At 42.2% G+C, this 23496-nt stretch overlaps 1 protein-coding gene across 2 annotated transcripts in view; it reads left to right on the top strand.

The window, feature by feature from the left end:
- The window catches only part of APBA1 (amyloid beta precursor protein binding family A member 1), a 233144-nt gene that overhangs the window by 148968 nt on the left and 60680 nt on the right, over window positions 1-23496 (top strand). For both annotated transcript variants that reach the window (XM_036856723.1, XM_036856722.1), the window contains exon 2: window positions 1986-3242. In XM_036856723.1, the coding sequence (XP_036712618.1) occupies window positions 2055-3242 (1188 nt within the window). In that variant the 5' untranslated portion in view covers window positions 1986-2054. The remainder of the gene's footprint in view (window positions 1-1985; window positions 3243-23496) is intronic.

Genomic DNA, 23496 nt, shown 5'->3' with positions numbered 1-23496 from the left:
ATAGACTGTTGTTGTCTATGTGTTGTATTGAATTGAATATTTGTTTTGTATTTTGCATGATCCACTGGAGGCCACCTAACCTGGGGGCCCTCAGCACCAGCATTTGCCTCTTCTGTTCAGTGCATTAACCATCCATCTGGTCTGAATGGAGACTCATACTTGGAAAACTTTCTTATACCTAGTTCACAGTCACTGCTCTCAGGGGTTAAATGAGAGGAGGCCACAGTTTTTCAAAGAAGACAAGGTCTAATTAGTATGAAGTGGGACTCTTATCAAGGAAGGAAGCAATAAGGATTGATCATCTCTGCTAAACCACAATTGTTTTCTAGTGAGTATTAGTCAGTGGTGGATCCATCAAAGAATGGGAGAAAGATGATACTTCTGCTTTAAGATGAACGTGGTAGCTCCAAAATGGCCTCCTTTACTACTGGGACTGTCATAGTGTCTGAAGGAAATTGCTTTCATTGTGGTGGGAGTTGAGTAGAATATAATGCATCAAAACATTAGAGAGTCCATCAGATGTTCCTGGTCCTCCTGGAGCTTTCTGCTATTACATTAAAGAGTTCACTTCCCACTTTTGTCCATTTGTAAGATGAGCTCTCCAAAAGAACACTATGAGAAAACTTTACACATTTTAAAAAAATATTTATTTTATTTATTTAGGCCGTACCGGGTCTTAGTTGCGGCACACAGGATCTTTAGTTGCAGCATGCGAGATCTTTTTAGTTGCGGCACGTGGGCTCCTTAGTTGTGGCATGCATGTGGGATCTAGTTCCCCGACCAGGGATCGAAACCGGGCCCCCTGCCTTGGGAGCTCGGAGTCTTACCCACTGGACCACCAGGGAAGTCCCTAAAAGTTTACACATGTTGAACCTATTTACCATAAATGTCTTGAAATCATAGGGGTCCTGCCTGTTTTTGCTGTTCTTTACATCCTTTGTTTATTTCCATACACTGTACACAGATTATGCTATAAAGCTATTTTGTGATAAGAAGAATTGAGAGAGGTTGAAACCAAAGCTGTCTCTCTAGCTGCAAGTCCCTCTGAAAATAGGGAAAGAGACCTAGCCATATTTTAAAGAAATAAGCGTGTTATCCAATATCAGCTATAATGCTAATTCATAGAATCAAAGAATTTTAGATCCAGGGTGTATGAGGGAAGTGAGTATTAGAAATTAGCTAGTCTGTGTTTCTTTAAGTGCATTTGTCAGAACACTGGCCCGTAGGAAAAAAGTGTTTCCCAGTCAAACAAGTTTGTGAACCCAGCATCCTGTATCTTCCTCCCCTTGAATATTCACAATGAAAAGTCAACTCGAAGTCAGCATTTCCCAGACTTATTTGACCACGGAGTCTTTTCTTGTCTAGGTAATAGCTGTTAACATCCTGCTGTAGGAAATGAGTCCAGTCTCACGGTGGAGGTCCGGAAAATTGAGCCACTTAACCGGAGGCAACAGAGCCAGCAATGCCAGGACGAGAACCCACTGATGGTTGATAGCCTCCCTCAGAATGGCTGCGAATTTGTATTGACAGCAACGGATTCAAAACATTCCAAGATTATTTTCCCTTGAAACTTATTTTAAAAATCGTTTCTAGTATAACTTAGATTTATCCCTTAGCAGATGGAAAATGTTGTCAATTGTCTCATTCAATTTGGTAGTACTCTCTATTCATATGCATCAGAAACAGAACCTGAATAGTAAGCGTGGTGGGGAACTAAAGGCTCAAGAGGCTCTCAGTCTGAGGGGTGGGGAAGGGAGAAAGCCAGTAAGCAATTACACAAGGAGATATGTAATTACAAATTACGACACGCGCTACGAAGAAGATGAACTATGTGCTCTCAGACTGAGCTTAAATTTGCAATCACTTTTTAACTGACCGAGATTCAGATGGGATCAATAACAGCTGTTTTTATGGTTATCTTGGTACTCAGCTCCTGACTACAGTCTGAACCACGTAATAGCCCCGCCCCTTTTTTGTTTTTCCAGCCGGGTGGAGCAGAATGAGAGCGCAGTGAGCCGGCCCAGCCTCTCTCCCAGCCGTCCCCGACGCCCACCATGAACCACTTGGAGGGGGCCGCGGAGGTGGAGGTGACGGACGAGGCGGCAGGCGGGGAGGTGAACGAGTCGGTGGAGGCCGACCTGGAGCACCCGGAGGTGGAGGAGGAGCTGCAGCAGCACTATGCGGGCCGCCCCCCGCGCGGGCGCGCCGTCGAGGACCTCCGCGCCCAGCCCGGGCAGCAACAGCCGCAGCCCGAGGAGGAGGAGCGCGGGGAGTGCCTGGCGCGCTCCGCCAGCACGGAAAGCGGCTTCCACAACCACACGGACACGGCCGAGGGCGACGTGATCGCCGCGGCGCGCGACGGCTACGACGCCGAGCGCGCGCAGGACCCCGAGGACGAGAGCGCGTACGCAGTGCAGTACCGGCCCGAGGCCGAGGAGTACACGGAGCAGGCGGAGGCCGAGCACGCCGAGGCCACGCACCGCCGCGCGCTGCCCAACCACTTGCACTTCCACTCGCTGGAGCACGAGGAGGCCATGAACGCTGCCTACTCGGGCTACGTCTACACGCACCGGCTCTTCCACCGCGGCGAGGACGAGCCCTATGCCGAGCCCTACGCCGACTACGGGGGCCTCCAGGAGCACGTGTACGAGGAAATCGGGGACGCACCCGAGCTGGACGCGCGCGACGGCCTGCGGCTGTATGAGCAGGAGCGAGACGAGGCAGCCGCCTACCGCCAGGAGGCCCTGGGCGCGCGGCTGCACCACTACGACGAGCGCTCTGACGGCGAGTCCGACAGCCCCGAGAAGGAGGCCGAGTTCGCGCCCTACCCGCGCATGGACAGCTACGAGCAGGAAGAGGACATCGACCAGATCGTGGCCGAGGTCAAGCAGAGCATGAGCTCGCAGAGCCTCGACAAGGCGGCCGAGGACATGCCCGAGGCCGAGCAGGACCTGGAGCGCGCCCCCACCCCGGGCGGGGGCCGCCCGGACAGCCCCGGGCTGCAGGCGCCGGCGGGGCAGCAGAGGGCGGCTGGCGGCGAGGCGGTGCAGCGGTACAGCAAGGAGAAGAGGGATGCCATCTCGCTGGCCATCAAGGACATCAAGGAGGCCATCGAGGAGGTGAAAACCAGGACCATACGTTCGCCTTATACCCCCGACGAGCCCAAAGAGCCCATCTGGGTCATGCGCCAGGACATTAGTCCCACCAGGGATTGTGACGACCAGAGGCCGGTGGATGGAGATGTAAGTGTGTGCGGGTTCAGGCCCGCTCAGCTCCACGCGCGGCCAGGAGGGGAGACGGGCGCTCGGTGGCCTCATTTGTCATTGGGAAATGACTTGATGAGAGAAACGATCTGTGGGGATGCTCAGAAACAGCTTGTGCTTAAGCGCCCCTGAGTGAAACACAGGTGGGAGGGAGTTAAGTGTTGAGAGGTTGCCGTAAATCAGTGGTTCTCAAACTGTTCCTGGAGCACTTGTTCAGAAATTGATTTCCAGGCGCACCGCTTCCCATGCCCTAGTTTCCCACTTAGAAGGTATGGGGCGGGGCCTGAGAATTTGTATTTCTAACGTCAAATGAAAAACAAGTCTGGATTAAGGAGAGACTTTATTGGAAAGGATTATTGCAAATGGGAAAGGTCCTGTTGTAACAGAGGAAGGGGGACTGTTGCAGTAGCAGAACCTCTGTAAGATCTGCAAGCGTCTCTAGAGTTAGGCACAAAGGGGGTTCTTTTGGAGGGAGGAGTAAACAAGGCTTGGAAGAACAAGGTGTGAGGAAGTGGGATGAAGCATGGCTTGAACGCATTGCCCATGAGAGAGTGTTTTAACCTGACACCAGCCTACTCCCAGGAGGAGCTGTTGAGTAGGGGTGGTAAGCTGGCCAAAGTTCAGGGACCTGAAAGAAGGCGAGGAGCTTAATCAAAGGCTGGTTAATAAGCATTTTGTCTTGATTAATCAGCAGTTCAACTAACCATTTGTCAGGCAAAGAATGTAAATTTGGAGGGTCTGTGTCTGGCCTTGTCATAGGTAAACAAGGGGGCACCTGTGAGCTACTCAAGTCTTATGGGAAGGTAGGTTCTTTGCCTAAGCCATTTCCAGAACACAAAACGAGGGGAGGGGAGCCCTTATTTGCTGTTTTCCAGGATCTCGGGGCTCAGGTGAAACTCAACGTTGTCGCTGATAAGTTCCCAGGTGATGTTAATGCTGCTGGTCCCAGGACCACAATTTGAGAACCACTGCCTTAAAGCAACCCCCTAAAAGTTTGGGATGGATAGTGTGGCCTCTTTGGAGGAAATCGAGGAAATCCTTCTGGGCCCTTTCCGGGGGTGTCTGCAGTTTTTTCACTGTGACTTTCAGGAAGGGCTTAGTTTTCATCTCTGGTGGTACCAGAGTGTCCTCACCTCACAAAAGACATGTTTTTGAACTGAAATATACTTTCTTGTGAAGAGCTACAGAAAGCTATTGCTGCCCTGTCTGCATTTTATTTTCCGTTTTTGAAATACCTAAGAAATTTGATAACTCAGCAAGCTTGAGTGTCACAGTCTATTCAAAATAAATCAAGAAGGCTAACCTTTACCCCCACTGCCTGGCTCTAAAGATTCTCTTTCTCCTCTGACTCTCACTTTTCCATTCTCTTGAATAATTTTTAAGCACTTTCATTTAAAATGGGAGCTTGGGGTAAAAGAAGGGTCAAGAGGTTAAATTCCGTTTCATTTAATTCTGCATTTTATGATTGCACCAGCCTATTTCTCGGTATATCTTTTGGAGTGAGAAACAATTATTGGAAGCTGTTTGTTCATTTTACTTAAATAGGTAAAGGGCTATGCAGGTCAGAAAGGTATCATGCGCCTGCTCTTTTAGTAACAAGTCAGCATTGGCTGTTAGCTGATGAAATCGCGGGCACCTTTAAGGCAAGGTTGGGAAGGGATCTGCATCCTCCCAGCCAGGGGGCGGCATTGGGTCAGTTAGTTTAGCATGCTTGGTGTCTCCCTCTGCTTTCCAGGCTTCAAAGTCAAACAGTTAAAAATAGGTGCGCTCATGTGCAGAATTCTCGGTGACCTCCCGCTGTCTCCAGGTTCCTTCTGGCTTGGAGGGATGGAGTGCAGCAAGTATTTTGCAAATGTAGTGGAAATGGAGCAGGTTTTTAAAAGTAGGGAGCTGTCAAGAGGCCGAGTTCTACATCCTTTTTAGAAACTTGGAAAGCCATCCCAGAAAAAGATGCAGGAGCATTCGGTCCAGATGCTGGCCTCTTCCTTCAGCTCTCTCACCTGCACCAGCTCCATGAAACTACCGGCTTAACTACCTGGTTCCTGCAGCCTCACGATGAACCCATCACCCAGCCTCCACTAGGGCTGGGGGCTTGCTTTTATCCATTTGAACTAGGAAAACAGCTTAACCCTCTTGCAAGATGTTTCATTCAGGAGGTAGAATTGATTCCAGAATATTGGGTGATGCTTTAGAAACCCATCCAGTCAGAAATTCAACTTGACACTAAGAAATTGGTTAGTAGGGCTTTCTGGGTTATAAATAGTTATACAAAGCAAACCCAAAAACCTGTGCTTTAAAATATTCCACCAGTTGTCTTTAAGCCATTTGAATTTGTGGGTTGCATTTCATCTGTCATGCTGCCACATTTACAGGAAAGACCTTCATTTGCTACCTCTTTGATGGGATCATGGGGGGAAACACATACATTCTGTGGATTTCTACCTCAGCATCAAAAAATATTTACTGAATGCTCATTCCATGTATACTGTTGTAGAAAATGGAAAAGCACTATTAAAAGCCAGGTGGCCTGAAGTCTTTCTGGAAGGTACTTGTTAAAAATACAAATTAATTACTACCTTTCTTTTCCAAACCAGAATACCTAAGATGGGGTCCAGTGATCTGGGGTTTTGTTCATTGGGTTTGTTTTTGTTTTGTAAATTCTCCCTGTGATTCTAGAGTATGTAAAAAATTAAGAACCACTGATTTAAAGGACAAGTATCATCTGGGTATTTTCCCCATGTTCGCTCTATGGATTAGAGACCTAGCTAATTAGAGACCTAGACCTAAACCACAGGTGTGGTTTCATGGAAGGGGCTCTCCCACTGTGGTTTTGGTCAACAGGCCTGGAAAAGGGGCCCTGGAATTCTTGTTACAGAAGCAGCGCGTTCTCAAAATAGCAACATCAGAAACTACAGTGATGCAAATAGATGGAAATAAAAACCACCTGTACTACTACTTGCCAGAGATATCTGCTGATAGCTAAATCTGCTCTAAATACTACTTTTTTTAAAAATTATTTATTTATTTTTATTTATTTTATTTATGGCTGTGCTGGGTCTTCGTTTCTGTGCGAGGGCTTTCTCTAGTTGCGGTAAGTGGGGGCCACTCTTCATCGCGGTGCGCGGGCCTCTCACTATCACGGCCTCTCTTGTTGCGGAGCACAGGCTCCAGACGCGCAGGCTCAGTAATTGTGGCTCACGGGCCTAGTTGCATGTGGGATCTTCCCAGACCAGGGCTCGAACCCGTGTCCCCTGCATTGAGGCAGATTCTCAACCACTGTGCCACCAGGGAAGCCCCTAAGCAGTACTTTTTTTTTTCTTTTTTTTTTAAACATCTTTATTGAAGTATAATTGCTTTACAATGGTGTGTTAGTTTCTGCTCCTAAACACTACTTTTAATTCACTCGGAACTTTAGCATTTTTCTCATACTTGGAGGAAACTGGCATCTGTTTGCAAGTGAATCCTACAGAATGTGAAAATAGGATTGCTCGTTAGCAAGGACTTACTGAACGTAGACTAGATGCTCAGCAGTGAGTGAATATAATTGTTTTCTGAAAAAAGTACTTATAAATGCTTTGCTTCTAGTAAAGGCTCTTTTCTAGGTATGTGTTTGAAAACTACCACCCAGCCCCCTTCTTGAAAAGTATTGTTAATGGGTGACCAGTTCTGAAAAGTTCTGCAGCCTACCCGTCTCTCTTTAGGCAACAAACTCATTCTGAGTAGAGAACAGAGGGGGGGTGGAATCAGAAAGATGGATGGGAGCAAGCACACAGCGTAATGGGAGGGTTTTGGGTACTCGGAGTGGTGTGTTGTACAGTTTGAATTGGTCTTTATCACTGCTCCCTCTTAAAGCTACACTAAACAGACATACACTAATATGTATAAAATACATAACTAGTAAGAACCTGCTGTTTAAAAATAAATAAATAAAACAAAATTTGAAAAAAAAGCTACACTAAAATGACAGTAAAATGATAAAAATACGTAAAGCCGCAATCACCAGGAGGCAGAGGAAACAGCTGCAGATGAGAACAACAAAATTCTGGAACACCATAGTGGTGACTGGCTGTGGTAGACATTAGTGCCCCTCCCCCATATTGCCAGTTGTCCTCTGCTTTCAAGCCCAGCGATGACTGCACTGCACCTCCTCGTCCCCTAGGAGCAAGACAAGGCCAGTGAAATGGGAGCAGTGAAGTGTGATGTTGCTTCTAGGCAGGCGCAGCTCAGAGCACCTTCTTCCCCTGAAGCCTCAGGTTAAGATGGCGGTGTCACAGGATGGCAGAGCCTCTGTCCGTACGGGTCCCAAGTGACCGTGATGAGCCGGGCTCTCTCCTGCCCCTGTGCACATGTAGTGTGAGAGAGGAAGCAACCTTTGTTGTTTTAAGCCTTGGGGATTTGGAGTGGTTTGTTGCCACAGCACAGCCTGATCGATTCTCACTCATACACTGATGAGGTTTCTGTGTTCCCTACTCTGCGAAGTATCTGTGAGGAGTTGTGCCGTGGACCCCCAAGAAAGGCTGAGGAATTTGAGACACCAGATACCTCCGATGGCAGGAGTATGGCTGAAAAAGAAAAGAGGATTGTTTGAAGGTGTGTCACAGGAGAAATTAGACTCCAAATCCCTTCTCCAGCCCATGCCACCAAGTTTCCACTTCTCCTCCACCCCCTACAGAAGGTGGGAGGTTTACTGTAAAGAGAGGGTGAACCAGAGAAGTGCTGGAACTGGGGACACTAGCCACAGCTGAAAAAGGGGGTAAGGGGTGCCTTATGGAACACAGGGCCCACTAAGCAGTGAGACTCTGAGAAGGCCTTGGAATTCTTAGCTATCAGGCTTAGAACCTACCCCCTCCCAGCCCCCAGCCCCAGCCGGAGATTAGACTATTCCTCTCTGAGGAAACAGAAAGACCCAAGAGTAGGTACCTACAGTTACTCATGTTTGGGGCTTTTCCAGCATAAAATCTGGTTCCCTACCTGATCACCACACAATGAAGGTTGCTACTGCTCATGGATCTTCCAACAGGCTTTTTGGGACCCACTGTTAAATATGAGTGGATATCCAAGGATCTCTGGACATTTGACGAACATCTCTTAACATGAAAGACAAAGACACAAAAAAAAGCAAATGGAAAAGGAACTTGGAGAAATAAAGGCAGTACTCAGAGCAGGATAAAACACTCATCAATATCCTCAGAAGGGTAGGAGAAGATAGGGGAGCCACTAAATTAGAATAGGATGCCATTCTTAAAAAAGAACATTACAAAAAAATTTTTTTTCTTTTTTTTCTTTTTTTTTTTAATGTCTGAAACAATTATATTAATGTATTTCCATACAAATAACCCAATGAAAGTTTACTATTAGTTGTTTTGTTTGTTTGTTTATACTGCAGGTTCTTATTAGGCATCAATTTTATACACATCAGTGTATACATGTCAATCCCAATCACCCAATTCAGCACACCACCATCCCCACCCCACCGCAGTTTTCCCCCCTTGGTGTCCATATGTCCATTCTCTACATCTGTGTCTCAACTTCTGCCCTGCAAACCGGCTCATCTGTACCATTTTTCTAGGTTCCACATACATGCATTAATATACGATATTTGTTTTTCTCTTTCTGACTTACTTCACTCTGTATGACAGTCTCTAGATGCATCCACGTCTCAACAAATGACTCAATTTCGTTCCTTTTTATGGCTGAGTAATATTCCATTGTATATATGTACCACTTCTTCTTTATCCATTCGTCTGTCGATGGGCATTTAGGTTGCTTCCATGACCTGGCTATTGTAAATAGTGCTGCAATGAACATTGGGGTGCATGTGTCTTTTTGAATTACGGTTTTCCCTGGGTATATGCCCAGTAGTGGGATTGCTGGGTCATATGGTAATTCCATTTTTAGTTTTTTAAGGAACCTCCATATTGTTCTCCATAGTGGCTGTATCAATTTACATTCCCACCAACAGTGCAAGAGGTTTCCCTTTTCTCCACACCCTCTCCAGCATTTGTTGTTTGTAGATTTTCTGATGATGCCCATTCTAACAGGAGTGAGGTGATACCTCATTGTAGTTTTGATTTGCATTTCTCTAATAATTAGTGATGTTGAGCATCTTTTCATGTGCTTCGTGGCCGTCTGTATGTCTTCTTTGGAGAAATGTCTATTTAGGTCTTCTGCCCATTTTTGGATTGGGGTGTTTGTTTCTTTAATATTGAGCTGAATGAGCTGTTTATATATTTTGGAGATTAATCCTTTGTCTGTTGATTCGTTTGCAAATATTTTCTCCCATTCTGAGGGTTGTCTTTTTGTCTTGTTTATGGTTTCCTTTGCTGTGCAAAAGCTTTGAAGTTTCATTAGGTCCCATTTGTTTATTTTTGTTTTTATTTCCATTACTCTAGGAGGTGGATCAAAAAAGATCGTGCTGTGATTTATGTCAAAGAGTGTTCTTCCTATGTTTTCCTCTAAGAGTTTTATAGTGTCCAGTCTTATATTTAGGTCTCTAATCCATTTTGAGTTTATTTTTGTGTATGGTGTTAGGGAGTATTCTAATTTCATTCTTTTACATGTAGCTGTCCAGTTTTCCCAGCACCACTTATTGAAGAGACTGTCTTTTCTCCATTGTATATCTTTGCCTCCTTTGTCAAAGATTAGTTGACCATAGGTGCATGGGTTAATCTCTGGGCTTTCTATCTTGTTCCATTGATCTATGTTTCTGTTTTTGTGCCAGTACCGTATTGTCTTGATTACTGTAGCTTTGTAGTATAGTCTGAAGTCAGGGAGTCTGATTCCTCCAGCTCCATTTTTTTCCCTCAAGACTGCTTTGGCTATTCGGGGTCTTTTGTGTCTCCATACAAATTTTAAGATGATTTGTTCTAGCTCTGTAAAAAATGCCATTGGTAATTTGATAGGGATTGCATTGAATCTGTAGATTGCTTTGGGTAGTATACTCATTTTCACAATGTTGATTCTTCCAATCCAAGAACATGGTATATCTCTCCATCTGTTGGTATCATCTTTAATTTCTTTCATCAGTGTCTTATAGTTTTCTGCATACAGGTCTTTTGTCTCCCTAGGTAGGTTTATTCCTAGGTATTTTATTCTTTTTGTTGCAGTGGTAAATGGGAGTGTTTCCATAATTTCTCTTTCAGATTTTTCATCATTAGTGTATAGGAATGCAAGAGATTTCTGTGCATTAATTTTGTATCCTGCAACTTTACCATATTCATTAATTAGCTCTAGCAGTTTTCTGGTGGCAGTTTTAGGATTCTCTATGTATAGTATCATGTCATCCGCAAACAGTGACAGTTTTACTTCTTCTTTTCCAATTTGTATTCCTTTTATTTCTTTTTCTTCTCTGATTGCCGTGGCTAGGACTTCCAGAACTATGTTGAATAATAGTGGTGAGAGTGGACATCCTTGTCTCGTTCCTGATCTTAGAGGAAATGCTTTCAGTTTTTCACCATTGAGAATGATGTTTGCTGTGGGTTTGTTATATATGGCCTTTATTATGTTGAGGTAGGTTCCCTCTATGCCCACTTTCTGGAGAGTTTTTATCATAAATGGGTGTTGAATTTTGTCAAAAGCTTTTTCTGCATCTATTGAGATGATCATATGGTTTTTATTCTTCAATTTGTTAATATGGTGTATCACATTGATTGATTTGCATATATTGAAGAATCCTTGCATCCCTGGGATAAATCCCACTTGATCGTGGTGTATGATCCTTTTAATGTGTTGTTGGATTCTGTTTGCTAGTATTTTGTTGAGGATTTTTGCATCTATATTCATCAGTGATATTGGTCTGTAAGTTTCTTTTTTTGTAGTGTCTTTGGTTTTGGTATCAGGGTGATGGTGGCCTCATAGAATGAGTTTGGGAGTGTTCCTTCCTCTGCAATTTTTTGGAAGAGTTTGAGAAGGATAGGTGTTAGCTCTTCTCTAAATGTTTGATAGAATTCCCCTGTGAAGCCATCTGGTCCTGGACTTTTGTTTGTTGGAAGATTTTTAATCACAGTTTCAATTTCATTACTTGTGATTGGTCTGTTCATATTTTCTATTTCTTCCTGGTTCAGTCTTGGAAGGTTATACCTTTCTAAGAATTTGTCCATTTCTTCCAGGTTGTCCATTTTATTGGCATAAAGTTGCTTGTAGTAGTCTCTTAGGATGCTTTGTATTTCTGCGGTGTCTGTTGTAACTTCTCCTTTTTCATTTCTGATTTTATTGATTTGAGTCCTCTCCCTCTTTTTCTTGATGAGTCTGGCTAATGGCTTATCAATTTTGTTTATCTTCTCAAAGAACCAACTTTTAGTTTTATTGATTTTTCTTTGTTTCTATTTCATTTATTTCTGCTCTGATCTTTATGATTTCTTTCCTTCTGTTAACTTTGGGTTTTGTTTGTTCTTCTTTCTCTATTTCCTTTTGGTGTAAGGTTAGATGGTTTATTTGAGATTTTTCTTGTTTCTTTAGGTAGGCTTGTATAGCTATAAACTTCCCTCTTAGAACTGCTTTTGCTGCATCCCATAGGTTTTGGGTCGTCGTGTTTTCATTGTCATTTGTCTCTAGGTATTTTTTTATTTCCTCTTTGATTTCTTCAGTGATCTCTTGGTTATTTAGTAACGTATTGTTTAGCCTCCATGTGTTTGTCTTTTTTACGTTTTTTTCCCTGTAATTCATTTCTAATCTCATAGCGTTGTGGTCAGAAAAGATGCTTGATATGATTTCAATTTTCTTAAATTTACTGAGGCTTGATTTGTGACCCAAGATGTGATCTATCCTGGAGAATGTTCTGTGCGCACTTGAGAAGAACGTGTAATCTGCTGTTTTTGGATGGAATGTCCTATATATATCAATTAAATCTATCTGGTCTATTGTGTCATTTAAAGCTTGTGTTTCCTTATTTATTTTCATTTTGGATGATCTGTCCATTGGTGTAAGTGAGGTGTTAAAGTCCCCCACTATGATTGTGTTACTGTCGATTTCCTCTTTTATAGCTGTTAGCAGTTGCCTTATGTATTGAGGTGCTCCTATGTTGGGTGCATATATATTTATTATTGTTATATCTTCTTCTTGGATTGATCCCTTGATCATTATGTAGTGTCCTTCCTTTTCTCTTGTAACATTCTTTATTTTAAAGTCTATTTTATCTGATATGAGTATAGCTACTCCAGCTTCTTTTTTCAGCTTCTTTGATTTCCATTTGCATGGAATATCTTCTTCCATCCCCTCACTTTCAGTCTGTATGTGTCCCTAGGTCTAAAGTGGGTCTCTTGTAGACAGCATATATATGGGTCTTGTTTTTGTATCCATTCAGCCAGTCTATGTCTTTTGGTTGGGGCATTTAATCCATTCACATTTAAGGTAATTATCGATATGTATGTTCCTATGACCATTTTCTTAATTGTTTTGGGTTTGTTTTTGTAGGTCCTTTTCTTCTCTTGTGTTTCCCACTTAGAGAAGTTCCTTTAGCATTTGTTGTAGAGCTGGTTTGGTGGTGCTGAATTCTCTTAGCTTTTGCTTGTCTGTAAAGCTTTTGATTTCTCCATCAAATCTAAATGAGATCCTTGCCGGGTAGAGTAATCTTGGTTGTAGGTTCTTCCCTTTCATCACTTTAAATATATCATGCCACTCCCTTCTGGCTTGCAGAATTTCTGCTGAGAAATCAGCTGTTAACCTTATGGGAGTTCCCTTTTATGTTATTTGTTGTTTTTCCCTTGCTGCTTTCAATAATTTTTCTTTGTCTTTAATTTTTGCCAATTTGATTACTATGTGTCTCGGCGTGTTTCTCCTTGGGTTTATCCTGTATGGGACTCTCTGCGCTTCCTGGACTTGGGTGGCTATTTCCTTTCCAATGTTAGGGAAGTTTTCGACTATAATCTCTTCAAATATTTTCTCTGGTCCTTTCTCTCTCTCTTCCCCTTCTGGGACCCCTATAATGCGAATGTTGTTGCATTTAATGTTGTCCCAGAGGTCTCTTAGGCTGTCTTCATTTCTTTTCATTCTTTTTTCTTTAGTCTGTTCCGCAGCAGTGAATTCCACCATTCTTGTCTTCCAGGTCACTTATCCGTTCTTCTGCCTCAGTTATTCTGGTATTGATTCCTTCTAGTGTAATTTTCATTTCAGTTATTGTATTGGTCATCTCTGTTTGTTTGTTCTTTAATTCTTCTAGGTCTTTGTTAATCATTTCTTGCATCTTCTCAATCTTTGCCTCCATTCTTATTCCGAGGTCCTGGATCATCTTCACTATCATTATTCTGAATTCTTTCTCTGGAAGGTTGCCTATCTCCACTTCATTTAGTTGTTTTTCTGGGGTTTTTTCTTGTTCCTTCATCTGGTACATAGCCCTCTGCCTTTTCATCTTGTCTATCTTTCTGTAACTGTGGTTTTTGGTCCACAGGCTGCAGGATTGTAGTTTTTCTTGCTTCTGCTGTCTGCCCTCTGGTGGTTGAGGCTATCTAAGAGGCTTGATGGGAGGCTCTGGTGGTGGGTAGAGCTGACTGTTGCTGTGGCGGTCAGAGCTCAGTAAAACTTTAATCCACTTGACTGTTGATAGGTGGGGCTGGGTTCCCTCCCTGTTGGTTGTTTTGCCTGAGGCAACCCAACACTAGAGCCTACCTGGGCTCTTTGGTGGGGTTAATGGCAGACTCTGGGAGGGCTCACACCAAGGAGCACTTCCCAGAACCTCCGCTGCCAGTGTCCTTGTCCCCACGGTGAAACAGAGCCACCCCCCACCTCTGCAGGAGACCCCCCAACACCAGCAGGTAGGTCTGGTTCAGTCTCCCCCAGGGTCACTGCTCCTTCCCCTGGGTCCCGATGCGCACACTACTTTGTGTGTGCCCTCCACGAGTGGGGTCTCTGTTTCCCCCAGTCCTGTCGGAGTCCTGCAATCAATTCCCACTAGGCTTCAAAGTCTGATTCTCTAGGAATTCCTCCTCCCGTTGCCAGACCCCCAGGTTGGGAAGCCTGAGGTGGGGCTCAGAAGCTTCACTCCAGTGGGTGGACTTCTGTGGTATAAGTGTTCGCCAGTCTGTGAGTCACCCACCCAGCAGTTATGGGATTTGATTTTACTCTGATTGCGCCCCTCCTACCGTCTCACTGTGGCTTCTCCTCTGTCCTTGGACATGGGGTATCCTCCTTGGTGAAGTCCAGGGTCTTCCTGTCAGTGATTGTCCAGCAGCCAGTTGTGATTCTGGTGCTCTCGCAAGAGGGAGTGAGAGCACGTCCTTCTACTCCACCATCTTGGTTAATCCACCCAAAAATTTTTAATTAAAAAATGGCAGCAGGAATTTTTTAAATCCTTTAGTAGGAAGGTTAGAAGACAAAGTAGAGGAAATCTTCAAGAAAGTAGAATAATTAAGGCAATGGATGGAAAGAAGTAGGAACATAGATATAATTGAGAAACTGTGAAAGACTGTTTCCTAGAAGCAAAGGACATGAGAGTTTCCTGATTAAAAGATTCCACTGGGTGCCTAGAACAATGAAATAAAAAAGATCCACAGAAATTTCAGAACAGAAGGGAGAAAGAGAACATCCTCCACGCTTTCAGAGAGGTAAAAACAGGTTACAAATGATCAGGAATCAAAATGGTGATGGACTCCTCAAAAGCAACACTGGAAACTGGGAGGCCTACACCCAGTCTAATTTCCAATTAAGTGTGAAGGTGGAATAAAGATGTTTTCAGTTGCACAGAGTCCCAGAAAATTTACCTCCCAAGCACCTTTACTCAGGAAGCTACTAAAGGATTGCTTCCCCAAAATGGGAGTGTAAATCAAACTCAAGAAAGAAGATGGGATCCGGGAAACGGAATCTAACAGTGGAAACAGGCAAAGCAATGCCCAGGGTGATGGGGGAGGAGATGACAACCGTGTAACAGGACAAGGCAGCAGCCAGTCCAGGGTGGACCAGAACTTGGGGGACTCCAGGTAGGAGGTTTCCAAAAATGCTGGAAATGAGAGATTTCCTAATATTTTTTTTAATATTTTAAATCTATATTTAATTAGAACTTTTTTATCTTTGAAGGATATACTACTTCTTAAATTTTTTATTTTATATTGGAGTATAGTTGATTAACAATGTTGTGTTAGTTTCAGGTGTACAGCAAAGTGATTCAGTTATACATATACATGTATCTATTCTTTTTGAAATTCTTTTCCCATTTAGGTTGTTACAGAACATTGAGCAGAGTTCCCTGTGCTGGACAGTAGATCCTTGTTGGTTATCTATTTTGAATATGGCAGTGGGTACATGTCAATCCCAAACTCCTAATCTATCCCTCCCCCACACCCTCCCCCCGTGGTAACCATAAATTCATTCTCTAAGTCTGTGAGTTTTTCTGTTTTGCAAATAATTTCATTTGTGTCATTTTTTTGGATTCCACATATAAGTGATATCATCCAATATTTGTCTTCCTCTGTTTGACTTCACTTACCATCCATGTCACTGCAGATGGCATTATTTCATTCTTTTTAATGGCTGAGTAATATTCCATTGTATATATGTACTACATCTTCTTTATCCATTCATCTGTTGATGGACATTTAGGTTGCTCCCATGGCTTGGCTGTTGTAAATAGCACTGCAGTGAACATTGGGGTGCATGTATCCTTTCCAACCATGTTTTTCATCAGATATTTGCCTGGGAGTGGGATTGCTGCTTCATATGGTAGCTCTATTTTTTTAGTTTTTTAAGGAACCTCCATATTGTTCTCCATAGAGGCTGTACCAATTTACATTCTCACCAACAATGTAGGAGGGTTCTCTTTTCTCCACACCCTCTCCAGCATTTATTGTTTGTAGACATTTTGATGATGGCCATTCTGACTGGTGTGAGGTGATACCTCATTGTAGTTTTGATTTGCATTTCTCTAATAATTAGCAGTGTTGAGCATCTTTACATGTGCCTCTTGACCATCTGTATGTCTTCTTTGGAGAAATATGTATTTAGATATTCTGCCCATTTTTTTGATTGGGTTGTTTGTTTTTTTTGATATTGAGCCACATGAGCTGTTTGTAAATTTTGGAGATTAATCCCTTGTTGGTCACATCATTTGCAAAAATTTTCTCCCATTCTATGGGTTGTCTTTTCATTTTGTTTATGGTTTTCTTTGCTGTTCAAAAGCTTTTAAGTTTCATTAGGTCCCATTTGTTTATTTTTGTTTTTATTTTCAGAACTCTAGGAGGTGGATCAAAAAAGATGGTGCTGCAATTTATGTCAGAGTGCTCTGCCTATGTTTCTGTTTAAGAGTTTTCATAGTATCTGGCCTTACATTTAGGTCTTTAATCCATTTTGAGTTTATTTTTGTGTATGGTGTTAGACCGTGTTCTAGTTTCATTCTTTTACATGTAGCTGTCCAGTTTTCCTATCACCACTTATTGAAGAGACTGTCTTTCCTCCATTGTATTCTTGCCTCCTTTGTCATAGAGTAATTGACTATAAGTGTGTGGGTTTATTCCTGGGCTTTCTGTCCTTTTCCATTGATCTATATTTATCTTTGTGCCGGTACCATACTGTTTTAATGACTGTAGCTTTGTAGTATAGTCTGAAGTCACGGTGCCTGATTCCTCCAGCTCCATTTTTCTCTGAAGATTGCTTTGGCTGTTCGGGGTCTTTTGTGCTTCCATACAAATTTTAAGATTTTTTGTTCTAGTTCTGTGAAAAATGCCATTGGTAATTTGATAGGGATTTCATTGAATCTGTAGACTGCCTTGGGTAGTATAGTCATTTTGACAATATTGATTCTTCCAGTCCAAGAACATGGTATATCTTTCCATCTGTTTGTGTCATTTTCGATTTCTTTCATCAGCATCTTGTATCAATAGTTTTAGGAGTACAGGTCTTTTGCCTCTTCAGGTAGGTTTATTCCTAGGTATTTTATACTTTTTGACGCAATGGTAAATGGGATTTTTTCTTTACTTTCTCTTTCTGATCTTTTGTTGTTAGTGTATAGAAGTGCAACAGATTTCTGTGTATTAATTTTGTATCCTGCAACTTTACCAGATTCATTGATGAGTTCTAGTAGTTTTCTGGTAGAATCTTTAGGATTTTCTATGAGTAGTATCATATCATCTGCAAACAGTGACAGTTTTACTTCTTCTTTTCTGATTTGGATTCCTCTTATTTCCTTTTCTTCTCTGATTGCCATGGCTAGGACTTCCAAAATTATGTTGAATAAAAGTGGCAAGAGTAGGGCTTCCCTGGTGGCGCAGTGGTTGGGAGTCTGCCTGCCAATGCAGGGGACACGGGTTCGAGCCCTGGTCTGGGAAGGTCCCACGTGCCGCGGACCAGCTGGGCCCGTGAGCCACAATTGCTGAGCCTGCGTGTCTGGAGCCTGTGCTCCGCAACGGGAGAGGCCGCGATAGTGAGAGGCCTGCGCACCGCGATGAAGAGTGGCCCCCGCTTGCCGCAATTGGGGGAAGCCCTTTCACAGAAATGGAGACCCAACACAGCCTAAATAAATAAATAAACTTATTTAAAAAAAAAAAAAAAGTGGCAAGAGTGGACATCCTTGTCTTGTTCCTGATCTTAGAGGAAATGCTTTCAGCTTTTTACCATTGAGTATGATGTTTCTGTAGGTTTCTCATATATTGCCTTTATTATGTTAAGTTCCCTCTATGCCCACTTTCTGGAGAGTTTTTATCATACATGGGTGTCACATTTTGTCAGAAGTTTTTTCTGCATCTATTGAGATGATCATATGGTTTTTATTCTTCAATTTGTTAATATGGTGTATCACATTGACTGATTTGTGTATATTGAAGAATCCTTGCATCCCTGGGATAAATCCCACTTGATCATGGTGTATGATCCTTTTAATGTATTGCTGGATTTGGTCTGTTAGTATTATGTTGAGGATTTCTGCGTCTGTGTTCATCATGATACTGGCCTGTACTTTTCTTTTTTGTGTGTGGTATCTTTGGTTTCAGTATCAGGGTGATGGTGGCCTCATAAAATGACTTTGGCAGTGTTCCTTCCTTTGCAATATTTTGGAATAGTTTCAGAAGGATAGATGTTAACTCTTCTCTAAATGTTTAATAGAATTTGCCCATGCAGCCATCTGGTCCTGGAGTTTTGTGTGTTGGAAGTTTTTTTAATCAGTGTCAATTTCAGTACTTGTAACTGGTCTGTTCATATTTTCTGTTTTTTCCTGGTTCAGTCTCGGAAGGTTGTATCTTTCTAAGAATTTGTCCATTTCTTCTAGGTTGTCCATTTTATTGGCATATAGTTGCTTGTAGTAGTCTCTTATGATCCTTTGTATTTCTGTCGTTTCTGTTGTAACTCCTTTTTCATTTATAATTTTATTGATTTGAGCCCTCTCCCTTTTTTTCTTGATGAGTCTGGCTAAAGGTTTATCAACTTTGTTTATCTTTTCAAAGAACGAAATTTTAGTGTTATTGATCTTTGCTATTGTTTTTTTCCTCTCTATTTCATTTATTTCTGCTCTGGTCTTTATGATGTCTTTCCTTCTACTAACTTTTGGTTTTGTTTGTTCTTCTTTAGTTGCTTTAGGTGTAAGGATAGTTTGTTTGTGATTTTTCTTGTTTCCTGAGGTAAGATTGTATTGCTATAAACTTCTCTTAGAACTGCTTTTGCTGCACCCTGTAGGTTTTGAACCGTCATGCTTTCATTTTCATTTGTCTCTAGGTATATTTTAATTTCCTCTTTGATTTCTTCAGTGATCCATTGGTTGTTTAGTAGCATATTGTTTAGCCTCCATGTGTTTGTGTTTTTTAGTTTTTTCTTGTGGTTGATTTCTAATCTCATAGCATTGTGGTCAAAAAAGATGCTTGATATGATTTCAATTTTAAATTTACTGAGGCTTGATTTGAGCCCAAGATGTGATCTATCCTGGAGAATGTTCCATGTGCCCTTGAAAAGAATGTGTATTCTGCTGCTTTTGGATGGAATACTGTATAAATATCAATTAAGTCCATGTGGTCTAATGTGTCATTTAAGGCCTGTGTTTCTTTATTGATTTTCTGTCTGGATGATCTGTCCATGGATGAAAGTGGGGTGTTAAAGTCCCCCGCTATTATTGTGTTATTGTCAATTTCTCCTTTTATGTCTGTTAGTGTCTGCCTTATATACTGAGGTGCTCCTATGTTGGGTGCAGATACATTTACAATCGTTATATCTTCTTCTTGGATTAATCCCTTGATCATTATGTAGTGTTCTACTTTGTCTCTTGTGACAGTCTTTATTTTAAAGTCTATTTTGTCTGATATGAATATTGCTACTCCAGCTTTCTTTTGATTTCCATTTGCATGGAATACCTTTTTCCATCCCCTCACTTTCAGCCTGCATGCGTCCCTAGATCTGAAGTGGGTCTCTTGTAGACAGCATTTACACAGGTCTTGTTTTTGTATCCATTCAGCCACTCTATATCTTCTGGTTGGAGCATTTAATCCATTTACATTTAAGGTAATTTTATTGATATGAATGTTCTTACTGCCATTTTGTTAATTGTTGTGGATTTGTTTTTGAAAGTCTTTTTTTCTTCCCTACCTCTTCTGTTCTCTTGTGATTCGGTCGCTAACTTTAGTGTTGTGTTTGGACTGCTTTTTTTTTGTGTGTGTATCTATAGTAGATATTCCATGAGGTTTTGATAAAGCAGTCTATATATAAACAAGATTGTTTAAAGTTGCTGGTCTTTTTATTTCAAATGCACTTCCAGTATCCTGCATTTGTGCTCTCCTTTTCGCACAATTGCTAGTTTTGGTATCATATTTGTGTGCGAATGATTTCCTGCCTTTATATTTGCCTTTACTGGTGAGGTTTTCCATCCATAATTTTCTTGTTTCTAGCTGTGGCCTTTTCTTTTCTGCCTAGAGAAGTTCCTTTAGAATTTGTTGCAAAGCTGATCTGGTGGTGCTGAATTCTCTTAGCTTTTGCTTGTCTGTAAAGTTTTTGATTTCTTCGTCAAATCTGAATGAGAGCCTTGCTGGGTAAAGTATTCTTGGTTCTGGGTTCTTCCCTTTCATCACTTTAAATATATCACGCCACTCCCTTCTGGCCTGCAGAGTTTCTGCTGAGTAATCAGCTCATAACTTTATGGGAATTCCCTTGTATGTTATTTGTTGCTTTTCCCTTGTTGCTTTTAATGTTTTTTGTCTTTGATTTTTGTCAGTTTGATTACTGTTTGTCTCGGCGTGTTCCTCCTTGGATTTATCCTGCCTGGGACTCTCTGCACTTTCTGGACTTGGGTGACTGTTTCCTTTCCCATGTTAGGGAAGTTTTCAGTTATTATCTCTTCAAATATTTTTTCAGGTCTTTCTCTCTCTCTTTTCCTTCTGGGACCCCTATAATATGAATATTGGTGCATTTAACGTTGTCCCCAGAGGTCTCTTAGACTGTCCTCATTTCTTTTCATTTTTTTTCTTTGTTCTGTGGCAGTCATTTCCACCATTCTGTTTTCCAGCTCACTTATCCATTTTTCTGCCTCAGTTATTCTGCTATTGATTCCTTCTAGTGTATTTTTCATTTCAGTTATTATATTGCTCATCACTGTTTGTTCTTTAGTTTTCATAGCTCTTTGTTAAACATTTAGATCTGTGCCTCTATTCTTTTTCCGAGATCTTCAATCATCTTTACTATCATTACTCTGAATTCTTTCAGATAGATTGCCTATCTCCACTTCATTTAGTTGTTCTTCCTGGGGTTTTATCTTGTTCCTTCATCTGGGACATATTCCTCTGCCGTCTCATTTTGTCTTTCTGTGATTGTGGTTTCTGTTCTGCAGGCTGCAGGGTTGTAGTTCTTCTTGCTTTTGCTGTCTGCCCCCTGTTCTAAGAGGCTGTGCAGGCTTCCTGGTGGGAGGAACTGGTTCCTGCCCACTGGTGGTTGGAGCTGTGTCCTGTCCCTTTGGTGGGCAGGGCTCTGTCAAGCAGTGTGTTTAGCAGGAAGCTGTGTGCTTAGGAAGACTTTAGTCAGCCTGTCTGCTGATGGGTGGGGCTGTGTTCCCACCCTGTTGGTTGTTTGGCCTGAGGTGTCCCAGCACTGGAGCCTACAGGCTGCTGGGTGGGGCCAGGTCTTGGTGAGAAAATGGCAGCCTCCTGGTGGGCTCACGCCAATGAGTACTCGCTAGAACTATCGCCGCCAGTGTCTTTGTCTGCACGGTGAGCCATAGCTGCACCCCACCTCTGCAGGAAACCCTCCAGTGCTAGCAGGTAGGTCTGGCCCAGTCTCTTATGGGGTCACTGCTTTTTCCCCTGGGTCCTGGTATGCACGAGACCTTGTGTGCACCCTCCAAGAGTGGAGTTTCTGTTTCCCCCAGTCCTGGGGAATTCCTGTGATCAAACCCCACTGGTTTTCAAAGCCAGATTCTCTGGGGGCTCCTCCTCCCACTGCCAGACCCCCAGGCTGGAGAGCCTGACGTGGGGCTCAGAACTTTCACTCTTGTCGGAGAACTTCTGTGGTATAATTATTTCCCAGTTTGTGGGTCACCAACCTGGTGGTTATGGGATTTGATTTTATTGTGATTGTGCCCCTCCTAATGTCTTCTCGTGGCTTCTTTGTGTTTGAATGTAGGGTATCTTTTTAGGTAGGTTCTGGGGGGGGTGTTTTGTTGTTGATGTTTGTTTGGCAGTTAGTTGTGATTTTGGTGTTTTTGTAAGAAGAGGTGAGCTCAAGTCCTTTTACTCCATCTTGTCTCCATGTGAGATTTCCTAATATGTTTGTACCGAGAGGAATCTTAGATTGTCTTAGAGAGTTTGGCATAAATTATTGATCAGTATACAGAAAACTAAGCAAATGGAAAAACAATGCAGCTATTTACCTCACTAAAAACAATTGTTATGCAGGCATGAAATGCAATAATATAATGCATGTGTCTCAGGGAGTACCACGTGCATGGTCCTCAGCATGCAAACACTGAATATTGATTAACCAAAAATGGTAATATTGAGAGGATAAGGGAAGGTATAGTATAAAATGGGTAAATCCTAGTCTTTTATAGTAGAAGCCAAGAAATAATGTCTGCAGTTGAAAAATCAAGGAGAGGCAGTGTAAACACGCTATTTATGATGTGGAAGTAAATACCAGAAGAAATGCTAAAAGGGAGTGGGGAGAAGTAGGGAAAAGGGCTTCAGTTTTTGCCATAAGCCATATAGTACTGTTTGACTTTTAAAACTCTATTTCTGTATCTCTTTGCCTTATTAAAAAAACAAGAGTTGGAATCGTTATTCAGAGATCACTAACTGTACAAAGGGCTTGTCTCAATGTTATCGTCCATTTTCTTGAAAAAACAGAGAAAGGCGAACACTTCTGTATATTATGTGCACAATTTATAGAAAGTGACTGCTTTATTAACTGTTACATGGTGAGCTGAGTGTTCTGAGTTTTTCATTTTAATTCCATGCTGTGTTTGTGTATGTACTAAGCGCACACACTTGCGTTTGGCTTATATTACACACATAAGAGTAAGGAGGTAAAAAGTAGGTCAAGGATAGGGCTGTACTGCTTAAGGTGAAGAACCCTAACTGGTAAGTGGATTTGCATCTTGACAGTGAATAACCTGAAGAGTTCAGGAACTGTGGGTTTGATAATGGGCTTAGAGTTTAGAAACTGCTGAACATACATGGGAAGGATGGCAGCCAGAATACGAATAGCTGCAGTGAGAATGATGTTTGCTGAGGTCAAAGTGGATGCATTGATTTCTCCTCAGGTTTATATACTCACTTAGGTTAATGGTCTGTACTTTAAAAATGAAATGTTTTCAAGGTGCCATAAGCCATGGTAGGGTACATATAATGGCCCATTCTGCAACTTAGGGTCAGCAGTAAATGGCCATATCCTTGGCAATGGGGAGTAATGCTCTAAATAACAGAACTGTGCTGTCAATTAAAAAATTCACTTTTCTGTGAACCATGAGGACCTGATGTGACCAGGGTAATGTTTTTAAACATGTGATAATCTTGCTGTTACAACTTGGAAATGAAAAGGCTTGACCTGGAAGTCCCTATCAGAGAGCAAATATGTAATTTATTTCAATCATGAAAAAGCCAAAGGAGGTAGGAGAATGTGTGCTTTTGCTCTCTCCTCCTGGATTTGAAGTATTCCTGATTATTTTAACTCACCTTTTGAGTATTACCTGTCAGTTCAGCTCCAGACCAGCCCTGTTTACAGGGCAAGGCAGGTATCTCCCCACTGTCATCAGACCATCACCATATTGGAATCACCGGCACAAACCAGTCTGATAATCTGCACAGCAGAACGCGAGGTCTCCAATTCTCTGCGCTCCGTGAAATGAAGA

Source organism: Balaenoptera musculus, chromosome 6 (assembly GCF_009873245.2).
Source record: "Balaenoptera musculus isolate JJ_BM4_2016_0621 chromosome 6, mBalMus1.pri.v3, whole genome shotgun sequence".
Taxonomy (NCBI): domain Eukaryota; kingdom Metazoa; phylum Chordata; class Mammalia; order Artiodactyla; family Balaenopteridae; genus Balaenoptera; species Balaenoptera musculus.
Note: the sequence above shows the minus strand (reverse complement) of the source record. Positions and strands in the feature narration are given on the sequence as shown.